Source organism: Actinia tenebrosa, unplaced genomic scaffold (genome assembly GCF_029948245.1).
Source record: "Actinia tenebrosa isolate PJP-AT-01 unplaced genomic scaffold, QUT_ActTen_1.0 PGA_scaffold6__47_contigs__length_16458017, whole genome shotgun sequence".
Taxonomy (NCBI): Eukaryota; Metazoa; Cnidaria; class Anthozoa; order Actiniaria; family Actiniidae; genus Actinia; species Actinia tenebrosa.
This window is the reverse complement of record NW_028292583.1, coordinates 5,127,266-5,142,645: the sequence shown is the minus strand read 5'-3', so window position 1 is coordinate 5,142,645 and position 15,380 is coordinate 5,127,266. Positions and strand designations below refer to the sequence as shown.

General features: G+C 36.4%; 3 protein-coding genes across 3 annotated transcripts; 2 read left to right on the top strand and 1 right to left on the bottom strand.

Annotated features, from left to right (window-relative positions):
- The first annotated feature begins 233 nt into the window (after positions 1-233).
- Positions 234-6,044, top strand: LOC116292594 (ragulator complex protein LAMTOR1). Its single transcript, XM_031699939.2, has 6 exons — positions 234-433; positions 1,767-1,840; positions 2,504-2,590; positions 2,765-2,842; positions 3,773-3,893; positions 4,491-6,044. The coding sequence occupies exons 1-6, from the start codon at positions 392-394 to the stop codon at positions 4,581-4,583; spliced, it is 495 nt and encodes a 164-aa protein (XP_031555799.1). The 5' UTR covers positions 234-391; the 3' UTR covers positions 4,584-6,044.
- Positions 6,045-6,453: 409 nt separating this feature from the next.
- LOC116292595 (uncharacterized) lies at positions 6,454-7,174 on the top strand. The gene has a single exon (XM_031699940.2). It carries the CDS (start codon positions 6,596-6,598, stop codon positions 6,944-6,946), a length of 351 nt encoding a protein of 116 aa, XP_031555800.2. The 5' UTR covers positions 6,454-6,595; the 3' UTR covers positions 6,947-7,174.
- Positions 7,175-8,144: 970 nt separating this feature from the next.
- Positions 8,145-15,297, bottom strand: LOC116292593 (protein phosphatase methylesterase 1). Its single transcript, XM_031699938.2, has 16 exons — positions 15,211-15,297; positions 15,044-15,137; positions 14,382-14,474; positions 14,044-14,101; positions 13,464-13,515; positions 13,272-13,340; positions 12,236-12,321; positions 11,667-11,757; positions 11,435-11,500; positions 11,013-11,184; positions 10,392-10,452; positions 10,164-10,229; positions 9,934-9,978; positions 9,759-9,823; positions 9,170-9,237; positions 8,145-8,694 (listed from the first exon to the last, which is right to left on the bottom strand). Exons 1-16 carry the CDS (start codon positions 15,288-15,290, stop codon positions 8,676-8,678), a joined length of 1,185 nt encoding a protein of 394 aa, XP_031555798.1. The 5' UTR covers positions 15,291-15,297; the 3' UTR covers positions 8,145-8,675.
- Positions 15,298-15,380: the final 83 nt, after the last annotated feature.

Below are 15,380 nucleotides of genomic sequence, written 5' to 3'. Positions count from 1 at the left end.
ATAAAGTACTTTAGAAAGTAAAAAAAAAAAAAACTACTCTTGGGATTCCTGTGTTATACCTGATGGCAAAAGATTAAGGTTTGCATAATTTCGGAATTATGTATTTTAAAATATTTAATAACAATTTATGATGTTAGACTTTAGTTATATTAAACCCTAAAGTGATTTTAAAAAACTATCATATTATATTATAACAATATTTTCAGCACCCTTGGGATCCCTGTGTAATATGCTAATGACACTTGGTACCACTCCTGTGTCGTTTCCTGTGAAGAAATCCAAGAGGCCAAAAGTTGCTCAACTCTTTGATTATTTTAGTCAAAACAGCACCAAAAATCAAGAAAAAGAAGCCACCGATCGTATTTAGGGGGTCTAAGAGTAAAGTGGTTCAATGGGCTGTTGTTTTAGTGGGAGCGATGATGATGCAAATCAGGTTTGTAGTTCAGTCCAAGAAGTAGAAAGTTGTCATGTGACGATCACGTCTATTCAACAACCTAAGAATTCTTCTTTCTGTAGTTCACCTTAGAATTCCATTATTTTCTTCTCGGAATTTCAAATTCATCATTCGTTTTGATCGTTTATGCATTGAATGCTCATAAAATGTTTGAAAATGGTTTGTTTTTATTTTCTTGAATGAAAAAGTTAAGAGATTATGGATCAATTTGTGGACATTGAAATTATAAAATTTTATTTTGTAGAGTGCACGCACTAAAACCGTGAACATTAAATAGTACTAATTAGTACTATTTCATAAAGAATCCTTTGTTTTCTATTGTTTAATTATCAATAAAAAGTGTGTTTAGTGCTAAAAATTAGTATTTGTTTCACGGATTTAGTGTGAGCACTCTATTGCTTTCTTTCTTTTTTTGTACCGCACTTTCAATAATTTCTGTTGTTGCATTATTGAGCTTACTATATTAGCTATCTCACAAAACAATAGTATTTTTGGAACCCTGAAAAACATTGTCGCATCTTCGCAGCTTTTTTTGCAACTTACCCTTACAGTATATATGGATACTGAAAAAATCCATAAGGTTAAGCTCAATTATTATTATAATTATACGATTGAAAGAATTATTTATATCTTTGTTTGTAGTTGAGTTACGAACTTGTTGCACAGTGAAACTACATTGCGTAATAGTTTCTTGATACGTAACCTACTACTGGCCATGGTCTATCACGATTCCTGCACTCTGATTGGCTGAGCTACTAGACTATTGAAGCAAAAAGTGCCAGTTTTGAAAACCAAAACGATGAAAAAGAATTTTGATCAATCTGTGTCAACGTAATTTCACATTCAACATTATTTGGATCCATTTATTTGACATTATTTGCTACACGTAATTTTTTTAGGTTTGCTAGAGCTTGTGAAGAATTTTGATGTGAAATTGGTCTTCTGACACAAGTTTAGTTTAGTTTATTGATATTTCATCAAAAGAAAATACAAGTACAAGTAGAAAGTAGGATATTTTTTTGGAATCTCGATGTGCAATATATTGTGTACCACAGCAAAAAATTTCAAGTATTTTCTATTATCTCTTGTAAAAACAAACTATTTTCTGCCAACAATGATGAACTATGCTAATTTCTAAAAGATATTTCCTGAATCTTTCTATATATTAGTCTTATTTTCTTTATTGTCAAGTAAAAGTGGTTTTTTATCTTTGGGCTGAAAGAGGCGAAATTGTACCGGGCAGAAATAATGGCATTTTGTATGAATTCTCAAAATCTCTTTCATTTTTCTGACTGTTTACTGTGATGTTTAGGGGCAGGCGAATGAAAGATCACCACTTTTGGCGGGCGACCAAACAGCCCCGATACCTAACAGTCAACGAGCAGGGTAAGTAAACCACTATAAAAGGCAACTGGAGTTGTAAGATTCTAGCCCAATAATCCCTTTTCTCATTTGGTATACACCTAATTCAAAAAACGTTGTCATTGTCAAAGGCGATAGGCGATAGTTCATTCTGACATGGAAATGGTATCGTTGAATACAAAGAACATCGCATCAGTCTCAGCACGAAGGTCCATACTCTTAACGAGAAGAAGAAGAAGAAACACAAGTCATTCCAGCTATTCTTGGATCTTGGAATGACATAATATGTTATATAGGATATATTATATCCTATCGCTTTCCACCTATCTCCTATTGCCTATCACCTTTGGCGATGACAACATTTTTTGAATTGGGTGTATACTGCTGATGATATGAAAATCAAGGGTGCTGTAGAGGTATACATAATGCACTCAATTTTAACCTGTGGGGTCTTGAATTTGAATCCTGAACTTGGCATTACTTGTGAATTGAGTTTGTTAGATCTCTCTGCTCTCTTCCTCACCTTTCTACATTACTGACTTAGATCAGCACAGAGGTTGTTTCTGGGTTTGATAAAATTTGAAGGTTTATCTTAGCAGATATCAAGAAGTTCACCATGACATGCACTCTGTGTCATGTCCCAGTTGCAGTAGTAGGTTAACATTATTAATATTGTTGTTCCTTTAGAGATGATGGTGTACATGGTGCATCAACACCACTTTCAAAGACTGATGAACAATCTATGCTTAGCAGAATATTACATCAAACCGCAAAGTAAGGAAATAGTTTTAAATACAATATAGTTTGCAAGTCTGCATGCAGTAAGCTAAGAGCATTGACTCATTATTATATGTATTTTGCACTATATAAATAATAAATTATCATTATCAAATGGTAATGATTCATGATTCTCTCATGTTTAATGCCGTTTTTAATCTTGTCTTGCAGCAAAGTGATAGACGTTTCATCAACAGAACCTCACAGTTTAGAACGGACAGAATATATGGAAAGATCGAGATTATATTTGTAAGCTTGTCTCAATTTTATTAGAGCAATTTTCTCATGACTTTGAAAAGCTCAGTGCTGTAAGTGTGCCGTGCCTTGACCATGATGTTTTCTAGGATTTTAATTGGCTGATTTTTTTAGCGCAAATTGATTGGTCTGACAGTGCCATGACCTTGGTGTGACCGTGTCTGTGCTATATTTATGGTGTGTTCTGGGTATTTGATTGGATTGAGAGTAAATTCTTGAGCAATGTGATTGGTCTGGCTTATCACTTGCTATTTCACGTCCGTGTTCGTGCTAAGAGCTTTTCACAGTGATAGGAAAACTCTATGTGTACGCTGTACATTGTTGCACTCTAAGCTCACATATATGTATATTACTCCAACTTCCCCAGTTTTCTTACCCATAAAATCAACAATGATCCTAAATTCCAACTGGATACAGTAGATTGAGAAAGCAATCTAGAGGAAATTGCAACCTACTGATAATGGGTTGTGGTTGTGGTTCCACATATAGTGGCTCAGAATTTCCCTATTTCACTATGACATGACAATTTGTTCATAAGGGAGACAGAATGGTGAAGAAAAATAAGAATTTGGACTAATCTTACCCCACATCCTCCATCCATAGCCATGATTCTTAGCATTATAACCAAAACCAAGAGATTGTTTTCATGTGACAATAGAAAGTGAAATACGTCAATTAAACCTGGACTGATTTAGTAAGAGGTGAACACTCTCACTACCTTTCCCGGGGAGGACTCTCTTGAAAAGAGACCTTTTAGGGTAGAAAATGAGACCTCACATACCTTTTAGGGTCTCCGGCTGACTCCTGGCTTACTCCGTACCTCCCCGGGCTAACAATATTTCTTTTCTTTTGTGACCGGCCAAAGCATTGTGAGTGAAGGATTTCTTTATAATAATTATGCTTTATTTCCAACTCTCATTTCAGATCAAAGTTGTCTAATGTTAATACAAGTAGCATTCCAAGGGGAAAGCCGTTTCCTCAAGGTGTCAGTGTTCCAAATGCTGTTCTTTCGGCTGACCCAGTTTCTGTAGCAGACATAAATATGGTAAATATCAAACAATATTACTTGATGCTCAAGACTAGTAAAAATATTTTGATTTGTAGGCAACCAGGAATTTTTGTTGTTGTTGTTGATGGAAATAGCTGAGGCAAAATAACTGATTTCTAAATTGAGTTTAAGTAGTTAGTTTAAATATTTATGCTCATGTTGCAGTAATGTGTATCAACATCCTCTCACAATTTTATGTACTAGTAAAACCTGGGTTTTCTGCCCATGTTGGCAGAGGTAAACATATACAGTAATACGTTTTTCCCCATTTTATATCACATCAATGCCTTGAGTATTAATTACTGTACTTTTGTTTACCAATAATACTGACTACAGAAGATAATGATCAACTCGGTCCGATCAAGTCAAAGAATAGATGTTTTGCATATCTGACTTATCAGCACATGTTAGATCTATAGCACAACTATAGAATCCCTAAATTACTCAGGGAAATTGAATTTTTTCTCATATTAGCTTGTCATATTCATCCTGCTACAGTACCCAATATGGCCACCATCATGTGATCATGCAAGACCTGTATCTTCTGAAGAGAATGATACCTGGTCATTGGCTTATTTCGTTTTATTTTTCCAGGTAATATCTGCGTCCAAAGGAGCCGAGGTTGCCTTGTCAGGATTCCATGTTGAACACAAAGAACCCCTTGTTGTAACCTTTGGATCAACATAGCTCATCTATCACATCATTAGGAATAATTAAAATAATCAAGAGTCTCAACGCCGGTGACCGACATAAAATATGCTGCTTGGAGACTAACCTTGGCATTAATAATGTAGGATGATTACAATACATACATATGATAACACTTCCTGGGTTCCAATAAACATTCATTAAACTTCCTTAACTTTTTGAAAGGCATTTCTAGAAAACAAAGAAATGCTACTCAAGGAAATGAAACATGAACAAAAATGACATTAGAAAGCTTAGAATAAACAAAAAGTGTGAAGTACACTGAATCTTATAATAGTATAGTTAGTAGAGTGCAAACAATAGAGTACAAACACTAAAAGTGTGCAACACTTTGCATTATTTAGTAGTAAATAGTGCTAATTAAACAATAGAAAACAATAGGATTAGCATAATTAAGCAGTATTTAGTGGCATTTATGTTACACACTTATAGTGTTTGTACTCTATATCCGTGAAATTTTATCCTAATTCTGTTGTCTTTTCTTTTGTTTAACTAGCACTATTTTGAACAATTTAGTAATTAGTGTTTCACGGATAAATTGTTTGCACTCTATACTTCGACGAAGGACTAGCGTCCGAAACGTCAGTAAATTTTTTCATCCTTTCACGGTGTATAATTTACCTTTTTATCATTACTGTTTCATTAGAAACACCGACGCAGCTCACACTAGTTTTTAGCTAGTTATATCTTCTTGCACTCTATAGTAGCATACTTGTTTATTGCAATCATTCTCTTTAGCAAAGTATACATAGTTGGATACTCTTTGAATGTTGAGCACTTGCATTCATTGGATGAATAACTATGAATCGATAATGCCCAGCTTTATTGAATGGAAGGACGCCATCTAGTATCAATGCATGACATTATAATATAACTGTTATTAATCTCCCGTTCTGATTGGTTGGAAGCGCGTGCCTTATAAGAGCACCCAGCACGTTCGCGCACTTTCAGTTGTGTCATTCCTATCTAAAATAACGGTTATTGTAATTCGTATTTTATAAAAGGAAATAGAAAATCTGCTTGCTGTGCTGTGTGCAGTCGTAAAGCACTTGGGGATTGGCAGAACACTCAAGAAGTGTCGAGAAGCACTCCGCTACACTTCTCTCATGTTCTGCCAACCCTCGCGTGCTTTATAACTGCACAAAGTACATGCGCGCATTTTCTGTTTCTTCAATACTCATTACTAGACCTCTATCTGCCTATTATCTTATATCAAAATATATTTCAATTATGCTTTAAGTGGCCTTTTTTGTCTTCTGTTTTTATGGAAGGGAAGGAAAACACCCTCTTGTAGGATAGCCAGTGTTTGTTAGCTACAACATGATAGACGTTTTTCATTTTGTTGTACTGAATAAGAACATGGTAGCTTATGGGAAAATAAGAATTTTCCTGTTGGGTGTGATTGAAAAAATGTATTAAAATTTAGAACAAAATTTAAAATGTATGTAACGGTACATGACTTTTATAAATGACCCTTTATCCTCCTTAAAAAAAATAAATTGATTGCGTCGACCTACGATAAATACTTATTATGGCTCTGATTTTTCTTTTCCTCAACCTTATTGCCAGTGCTTCACAAGTACTTTGCCAAAACATCCAGACCATTTAAACACTAGCGCACTGAGTTTCCGTGTGGCAGAGATCGACGGGCGTGACGGTTACGAAAACTCATGTTCCGATTTAAATTTCAGTTTCTGATCATCTTTTCCGAAACTCAACTGTCACTTAAGTTGTATTTTCTAAGACGATGGTCTTCGGCGTAAAAATTCTTACTTCCCCACGCTTCTGTCGCGGTTTGAAAGCGATAGTACACGCACGCGTGATGGGCCTTGAGAAGTGAGATCAGAGGCAGTCATGTCGAACGCACGTGAATATGTCTCACACCAAACGAGCTAGTGTGCTAAAACCTTTCAGTCCGAGTATCACTCAGCCCACGAGTTTTTTGATGTCGAACTATTTCTTTCTCTCTGCTGATTCTCGAGAACTTGAACATGACGTCGCCTAAAACTCCAAAGACTCCTCAAACGCCGCCGTCTTCGCCAAGTTCGCCAAGCAGCCCAAGAATGTCACCAGGGAGACTCAAAATCTTCTTTCAAGACTTACACAGGGGTTCGCGTCAGAAGATTGGCAACCAAAAGGCTCGCGTTGCTCAGTTCTTCGGTAACTGCACGAATCGATACAAGAACGACCAAGGAGCTATTCCAATTCTTGAGCTGGCTGAGAATGAGCTACACGAAGCAAGGTACGGAGCGACTGCAGCTTTAGGAAGCGAAGTATGCCAACCTGCAGTAAGTGCCACTAAAAATAACCAACTGTCAGTCATCGTTAAGAACAGTCCTTGATACGAAGATCAACACAACCTACGCCATGTAAAATCTTGGATACAAGTACATAAGTGAATGTAAAATTGAATCATTGATGTTTTTGACGGTGGGATTTCAAATTCTACATACTTTTTCTCTGATACAAGACTAAAAGGACTGGTTCTGCTAACATAACCTGATGAGTCCAACTGTAATATTCAGTATTGAAAAAATATTCGGGTACTATTTGCTTTTCGTGGATCCAAATTAATACCGAAAGTTTAATCTAACTTATTCAATTTCAGTAAATACAAACTTACTATAAATTTTTGTGATCCCTAATTCGGTTGCAATTACAAGGGAGAGGGAGGAAGATGGGAGGGTGGGAAGCTTCTCTTGCTGTTTGGAAGAGAATATCGTCTTATGAGATTGATAGTAAATAATCTGGCTTCGAACCACTCAGCTCCTGGTGGTGGAGAAAATCAATGTAAGGGGAAGTACCCCTCCCCCAATTGGTTTGTCCACTACGCTCTTTAAATGCGCGATTACACGGAGCAATTTTCTCTGCAACTTGTCTTGCAAACAGACACAAAATGCATGGAGCATTGCAGCGTGTAACCTACAGCGCAATTTGCAGTAATCGTTGCCAAAAGTAGAACTCGTTTCTACTTTCGGCAACGATTGCGTCTCCGTTGCACAATGTGAACACTACTCTCGTTGCGAGACAAGTTGCAGAGAAAACTGCTCCGCGTAATCGCGCTTCAAAAAAGCAGATTCTTAAATTTTTACATCTGATTTAGGGGGAGGATTACGCTAGGCGTTCATTCTTCAACAAAAGAATCATGCGCAGTAGAAGAGAGCTCTATTTTATCGTTCATCTCTTGAGCTTCCATCTATTTTCACAGATGTGGGTACCTCTTGCTATTCTCTGGCTATGCTGGCCCTGTCCACACGTATCCAAATATTTTTGAAAAAATATTTTTTTGCAACGTTTTCGAATCTTTTTCGTCCTTCCACAAGTTATGATCCGTTATCGAAAAGTTGCCCTTTTCAAGTAGCTTATTCACCAAATACATGTGGACGGAAGGTCAATCCGCAAAGAAAATGAGAATCCGTCTTCAAAAACATCCGAGGTGCGGGCGGAGCTTGAGGTTCATTCGATTTGCGCGCGTTGGATTATGTCTCTTGCAAAACTAAAATCACTTACAAATAATGTCCACCACATTACGACAACAAAGACTTTTCTTCATCTTTATTTCGCTTCTTTTACACGTTTGACGTAAAATAACTGGGTAGAAATGATTCGAATAACGACCAAGCTTCTCTTCTAACGTTTGCATAGATATACACCTAATTCAAAAAACGTTGTCATCACCAAAGGCGATTGGCGATAGTTCATTCCGACATGGAAATGGTTTTGTTGAATACAAAGAACATCGAATCAGTCTCAACACTAAGGTCCATACTCTTGACGAGAAGAAGAAGAAGAAACAAGTCATTCCAGCTATTCTTGGATCTTGGAATGACATATATCCTATCGCTTTTCACCTATTGCCTATCGCCTTTGGCGATGACAAGGTTTTTTGAATTAGGTGTATAAATAGATACAACTTTAAAATACTTTGTAATATTTTTCGTATACATACAAAGAAAGAAACTAAGTATACTGTTTACGACATATCGAAGATTGCTACGTGAGGTTAATGTAACCTTTGCTTGATATAATGAAGCTCTAGATCTTTCAGTTAAAATGCCACTATTTCACCTCTCAGCATGCGGGGAAATGCCTACAAAACACAAGGTTTAATAAAGTTTTAAAAATAGGAAAAAACTTTAGAAAATTTGGCCCATAATTTATCTTGAACGAAGGACCTTTAATTTTAGTTTTATAGGAGAGGGGGCGTCGCAGGGTCATTGAAATGAAATAAAACAATTGCAAAGTTCTGCCACTGTAATGAAATACTGTATAAACTAGTAGGAAAGACAACTTATTTAAAATCCAGAGAAACCGGAGAAAACTCTTGAAGCACGAGAGAGGACCAACTAACTCGAATCGCGTATGATACCGCGTCCACGCCCTATTTTTGAATAAAACCGCAGCAGCTTGATTGAGCTGGAGAGAACGATAGCAACGTCGGCAATTGAGCAATATCGTACGCATTGTTTTAGCGGTTATTGGTCATACCTCTATGAAGAGAGAAAGAGAGAGATAAGAAGAAAAACTGGGAAGAGATGAATTAAGAGGGGAAGAGAGACCGATACCTTTCAAAATTCCCCTTGGCTTCTGTAAGTTTGTATCGTAGGAGAAATGACGCTATTACTTCAGCAACCTGGTAAAAAAACAAAAACGAAACAACATTGCATTCATTTCTTGTGTCCTGGATCAATGTCGAGGCACCAAAGGGGTATTCTGATCCTGATTGAGTGCTTAGTGACCTAAAGCTGTGTAGTTGGTGAAATGTCACCGCATGTACGTAGCTGTAGGAAGCCATTCGTAATGGCATTTTTCTAATAAGTCAGGTGAGGTGGTCTTTAGAACCAACTTCTGTTTGTTTTAGAGCAGTACCTTCTTGAGATTCCATGCCTTTTTAAGGCAGTATACAGAAAAATACTGTCTGTCTGTCACAGAAAAATACTGTCTGTCTGTCATGCCCATTTTTGGTCAAGGATAAATTACGCCGCAACTCGAATCAATCACACACGCGCGCGCGTTTCCTATTCCTTTTCGTTTATTCCTTGGGGGAAAAAAACACTCAGGCCCTTGGGAATATGATTGATGGAAGCCAAAACCGCTTGAATCATAGCTAGTTTTCTGTAGAAACTAGGTGACGTTCTATGCTAAGTTACTAACCTTATCTGGGGCATCCTCGTGAACACAGTGGCCACAATGAGGAAGAACCTGCATTTCAAACTTGCCTGTGAAAACGAAAAAGAAATTAGTCAGTGGGAAGGGGAAATATTGCCAGTCATCCTGGAGGCTTTTCTCCAGCACATTGTTTTATTACCAAACACTTTCTGTCGTTTACCTTGCATTTGTCCTATGGTCAGTTCTCTATCTAGGCGATCTATACCTGTATTTGAAAAAAGATGCGAAAAGCATGAGAAACAACTGCAACTTTTATTTCCTCTTCAAAGAGAGTGGACCTCAATATGAGTACAAGAACAGTTTCAGTTCTTGCACCGCTATGAAGGCTAAACTTTATCCCATGTTACTAAGTTCAGACAATAGTGCTTCAAATTTTTCTATGCCACATACCTGCCAGCAGGAGAAGTTTTGGTACTGTACAAGATAAGAAAAGTTTTGACATGTCAACAAACCAACCTGTAATGACAAATTAGTACAACTTTGTTAGATAACTTTTTCATGCTGATATATGGTATGAATTCTAATGTGATGTTTGATACTCAAACAAAATCTGATCTTATCACTTGCAAAAGGTGAGCAGTTAAAATGAGATGATGAAAAGTCATTAAGGATACTCACCTTCCCAGAATTGTTCAGTTTTTGAAAGATCGATCCTCCATTTCCAACACTCTTCAGATTTCTGGGGAGAAAGAAACTCAAATGTAATCCATGAAACACAACCAACGTACTTCCAAGATGGCTTACTGTACCTTCTCTCAACACCACAACTTGAATATGTATAATAGAGTACAAACACTCAAAGCATGCAACCTTAATGGTACTAGCCTGCAGGCAACCCAAAGTAACTGTGGTTAACCAGGGTAAAGTCGGTTGCATAGGCCTTTTCTGAGTTCAATAAACAGGATGAATTGAGGCCTAGCTTGGGTACAAACAACACCACATAAGGCATGATGAACAAAAGATGTTTGTGCCAAATCTAGAACACAATGCACCATGTTCTCTATCTCAGAAAAGGTCTATGCACAATAACAGCTCCAATGCATCGAGCTTTTCATAAAGAGAAAGTTAGAAAAACTGAAGATAACCAATAAAGGATAGAACAATACATCAAACAAGCTTAGCTTACAAGTACGACCTTCATTAAGGGTTCAGCTTGCAAGTCCTTTTGAGTCACAAGTTCAATTGTCAGCTAGTAAATCCAAGTTTATTGCTACTTTTCCCATGATTTATAAACTCTACCTCTGGGACAAAGGATCCACTATTATTAGAAGTTGATTGTTTTTGATTTTTGGCTTGGGGTTGTCCTGGTTCATCTGCATTCTCTTCATCTTCTTCCTTTATGGTGTCTGTTGTATGAGCGATATGGATAGCAGGCTGAACGAGATCTGGTTTATTACTATTGCCATCACACCTTCAAACGATGTAACAAAGCATTAGAGATCTATACACCTATTTCAAAAAAACTTGCCTCATACAGTGTATATCAATCTGAGATAAAACTACGTTGCTCAGCTGTGAATATATCAAAATTTGAAGCATGCTATTTGGTCTCTTATTTTAAATGGCAGATCTCCAACTGACAAGGTTTTTTTTAAATACTAGGTATATCCATCATGAGCATTGTACCATTATTGGTGTACCATTCATCAGGAATGCAATACCTTATTAGCTGTCCGACCATTGATATTCTTGCTGATTTTACATTGTGAACTTGGCCACTTCTTATGCTGAAGTATGAATAAATAAACCCTTGAATCAGTAGACATACAGTGTACTACAAAACTGCTCATGTGGGTGTCGTAGTTTGGTTGTGCTAACATGAATAAAATAATCAGTCTGTCAGTCAGTTTGCCTGTCCTACCATCCATTGATCAATCAATCAGCTTGTCCTACCTCCATTCGATACCTTGTTCTATTGACTTAAAGGATTGTGGTCTGCCTTTAAGAAAGTTTTGCATGGAAGATAATGCATCTAATGCAGTACCTGTAGGAAACAAAATAATGCTGATATTTATTATCAAAGATTATTGAACTTGTTAGCTTGAAGCACAAGTTAACCAAGAGTGTGTTGTTGATACATGGAATGATGGCATTAACTACTCCCAGTTGGCAAACTTACTTATTAAAAGCAGTCCCTCTCAAGGCAGAGGATGCTACCAAGGTGGGTAAAATCCATGACTGGCAGAATGAAGCCTGGGAGTGGATGAACAAACAATGAATGGTGAGATAAAACAAAGAACGCAGCTCACATGTAGAACAATACACATTGTTCACCATAATCCATGCTTTCTTTGTTTTTGTTATTTTGTCCAATCCCAAGCTTCGTTCTACCAGTGGACACAGACCCACCAAGGTACTATCCTACTCAACTTTGTTTACTTCTTATTCCTAGTCCCTCCCATTCTAGATAACCACAGGAAGCTCACAAGAACATAAGTAGACACAAGTAACTATTTTGTTACCTTCTACTACATCAATGACTGCAAGACCAACCACAGAAGGAAGAAAGTTTTGGACACCAACATGGACAGCTATTGCTCCACCCATGCTGAGATAAAATTAACAGTTAAAACATGCATTGGAAATAAATAGAGTACAAACACTATAAGTGTGTAACATAAATACCACTAAATACTGCTAAATTATGCTAGAGCGACCACAGTAAATCCGTGAAACACTAATTACTAAATAGTACAATTAAATAGTACAATTAAACAATGGAATTTGCATGAAACTGTGCTATTTAGTATTACTAATTTCACGGATTTACTGTGGTCACTCTAATCCTATTGTTTTCTATTGTTTAATTAGTATTATTTACTCCTAGATAGTGCAAAGTGTTGCACACTTTTAGTGTTTGTACTCTAATAAAGGATGTCCTAGTCTTTAATTTCTTACTTTTAAAATGAGATTAATATGAAGGCAAGAGCCATTTCAGACCAGGAGTCATTTTAGTTACTGGTAGAGATACTAAATGATGTTGAATCTCATCATCAAAAGGACGTATGGTGTAAAATGGGAAGACATCATGAATTATCAACTTGGAGCACAGGAAAAAAAACCGGATTCCCAAATTGGGAATTGTTGGGAATTTCCTTGAATTCCCAATTCGAACACCAACATTGGGATTTATTGTTGGGAATTTCCTTCTAATACCCAATAGAAAAACAAAATTCCCAACAAACTAACATTGGGAATCAGTGCCACATTCCCAATTTCATTCTCTCTGGGAATTGGATGGGAATTTGTTGGGAATTCAAGGAAATTCCCAATAAATTCCCAATTTGGGAATCCAGTTTTTTTTCCTGTGGAGTTCTTTCATTTTTTCATTCATTAGCTTGTTTATTTATGTTCATTCATTTAGTAACTCATGATGCTTCTGATCTGAATCAATACAAAAATCCAGCTAAAGGTGTTCCTACAGGTATCATCATCAAACCAAACATTATACAAAAAGTGTTTAAACCATCTCCTACAAAATCAGAAAACCTATCTTACCTATGTCCTATCAATAATATTGGTGGTGGTCTGTCTCCATACATTGATTGTATGAGGTCTCCTATATCTCTGAAGCAATAAACAAAATTAATATAGTATGAGGGTCTAATATTATATAAATATGGGCGAGATATCCTTTTTCAGGGAAGGGTACAATGTACATGATAATATGAAAAATGTATACAAGCTTACTTAGCAAGAACATCTGCTGATAAGTCTACATTATCCTCTGTATGAGTATCACCTGTGGGAGCCAAGAAAAAGGAATTTAAAATATACTACATATCTAGTTAAGACATATAAAATGTGTATGTCAGATCTCTGTACTGTGGCATTGAGATATAATGAAAGATTAGCTTGAAAAAATATATACATGCTTTGCATCTTGATGTATGATACACTGTGTACTTAGCTTGTTAAAATGACAAAAATCTGATGCAGAATATATAACATCCTGCTTCTAGGAGCAGTCCTATTTTCAGTAGAATGTAAAATAGACCCTTTTCAAGTTCCAAATTACCGCTGTGTTTCTTGATTACAGACTCGTTTGCTCAGGCTAAGCCTTGAATCAGTGTCTAATTACTCGCAAATACCAACAGTAAAGTAAAGAATACACAAGGTCAACAATACGAACAATTTGAAACTTGATGGACCTTGACTGGAAAACGTGAATATCCTTCACAAAATCAAGGCTTAGCCTGAGCAAATGAGTCTGTAATCAAGAAACACAGCAGTAATTTGGAACTCGAAAAGGGTCTATTAACAATCTTACCATGTCCACGCATATCCACAGCAAGGACTTGACATATACAAAGGGAAGTGACTGATTCCTGTAAAAGCAATAATGCACAAAAAGGCAACAGATTTAAGCATAGTTAATATTTAAGAGATAAATAAGGAAACAATATGTCATTTGCATGGTATGTTATACTAACAATCAAAGAATGCTTTGCATATTTTCTTTCTTAAACTTTTGTTCCCTCATGAGAAAAGCAAGGCAATTGGTGCTAATTAACAGATAAAAGAAAAAGTGTGAGGGATTCTGGTAGTGCTACTACATGACACCATAAGGCAAATAGCTTATGGGTAAGGTCAAAAATGTTTGCGTACCGTAAAAAGTGCCCATGACAGAGCTGAGTGACCACCACCATGTAGAACTAATAACAAAGGTCCTTGGTCACCTGACTTGTAAACTCTAAAGGTCTAGAAGCTTTGTTAAGGTTTTTGTGCTACTTGGTATTAATAAACATTAGTGTTGCAATGTTAATGTGCCAACAATTTCCCTTTTGGTCCTCTCTGCCAGAACAGATCAAAAGGGAGTCCGGGACACAGCAGGGGGTGTTTTTGAACAATAATTTTTTTCTTCCATTTATCCTTTCTTTTATTTTTCTAATAAAAAGGGCGTCTCTCAAAACAAAAATGCAAAAGTAATATTGATGGCTATAAGCTTATTAATCATTACAATATTTTGAGCTCACACCTTTAAAAATGATTCTATAAATAATAGTAAAAGATTCTTATCTTTTGGTCCCAGATAAGAGATCATGGTAGCTGTAACTATGATCTTTTATCTAGGGACCTGATAATAAGAACTTTAACTAGTATCGAGAGAGTGTATTATAAAGTTGACCATTCATGAATGTCAATAAAACTACCTGTCAATGTAACTTTTAAAAGTATGCATGTAAATATTAAGTAAATCATCCTTTCATTAGCTTCAAATATTATTTAAACGAAAAACTGATAAAGTAATATTGTTTAGAGCTGGATACATCTTTGTCATTGACTTTGACATCGTCTTTTCGATCAAAGAAATGATCCCAAGATAATGGAGAATAATCCCTCTTTCTTTTACCTCCTCCAACACTATATACAAACACGACATATAAAGATATCAGTGCATTCGATTCAAGATTTAACTCAGCTAATTCTGTCCTACCCTCCTGGTTGTCCAGCCCTAGAAGGAAGAGGAGGAATGCCGATTCTTTTCTTGAGAGCTTCGCAATGAATGTCCGACATCTTGAATTTTTTGTTTTTGTTTGGGATATAGATGACAGATGAAACTGCTGGCGCAAATGGAAAAAATGCCATGTGAGGGAGGGGAGGGGA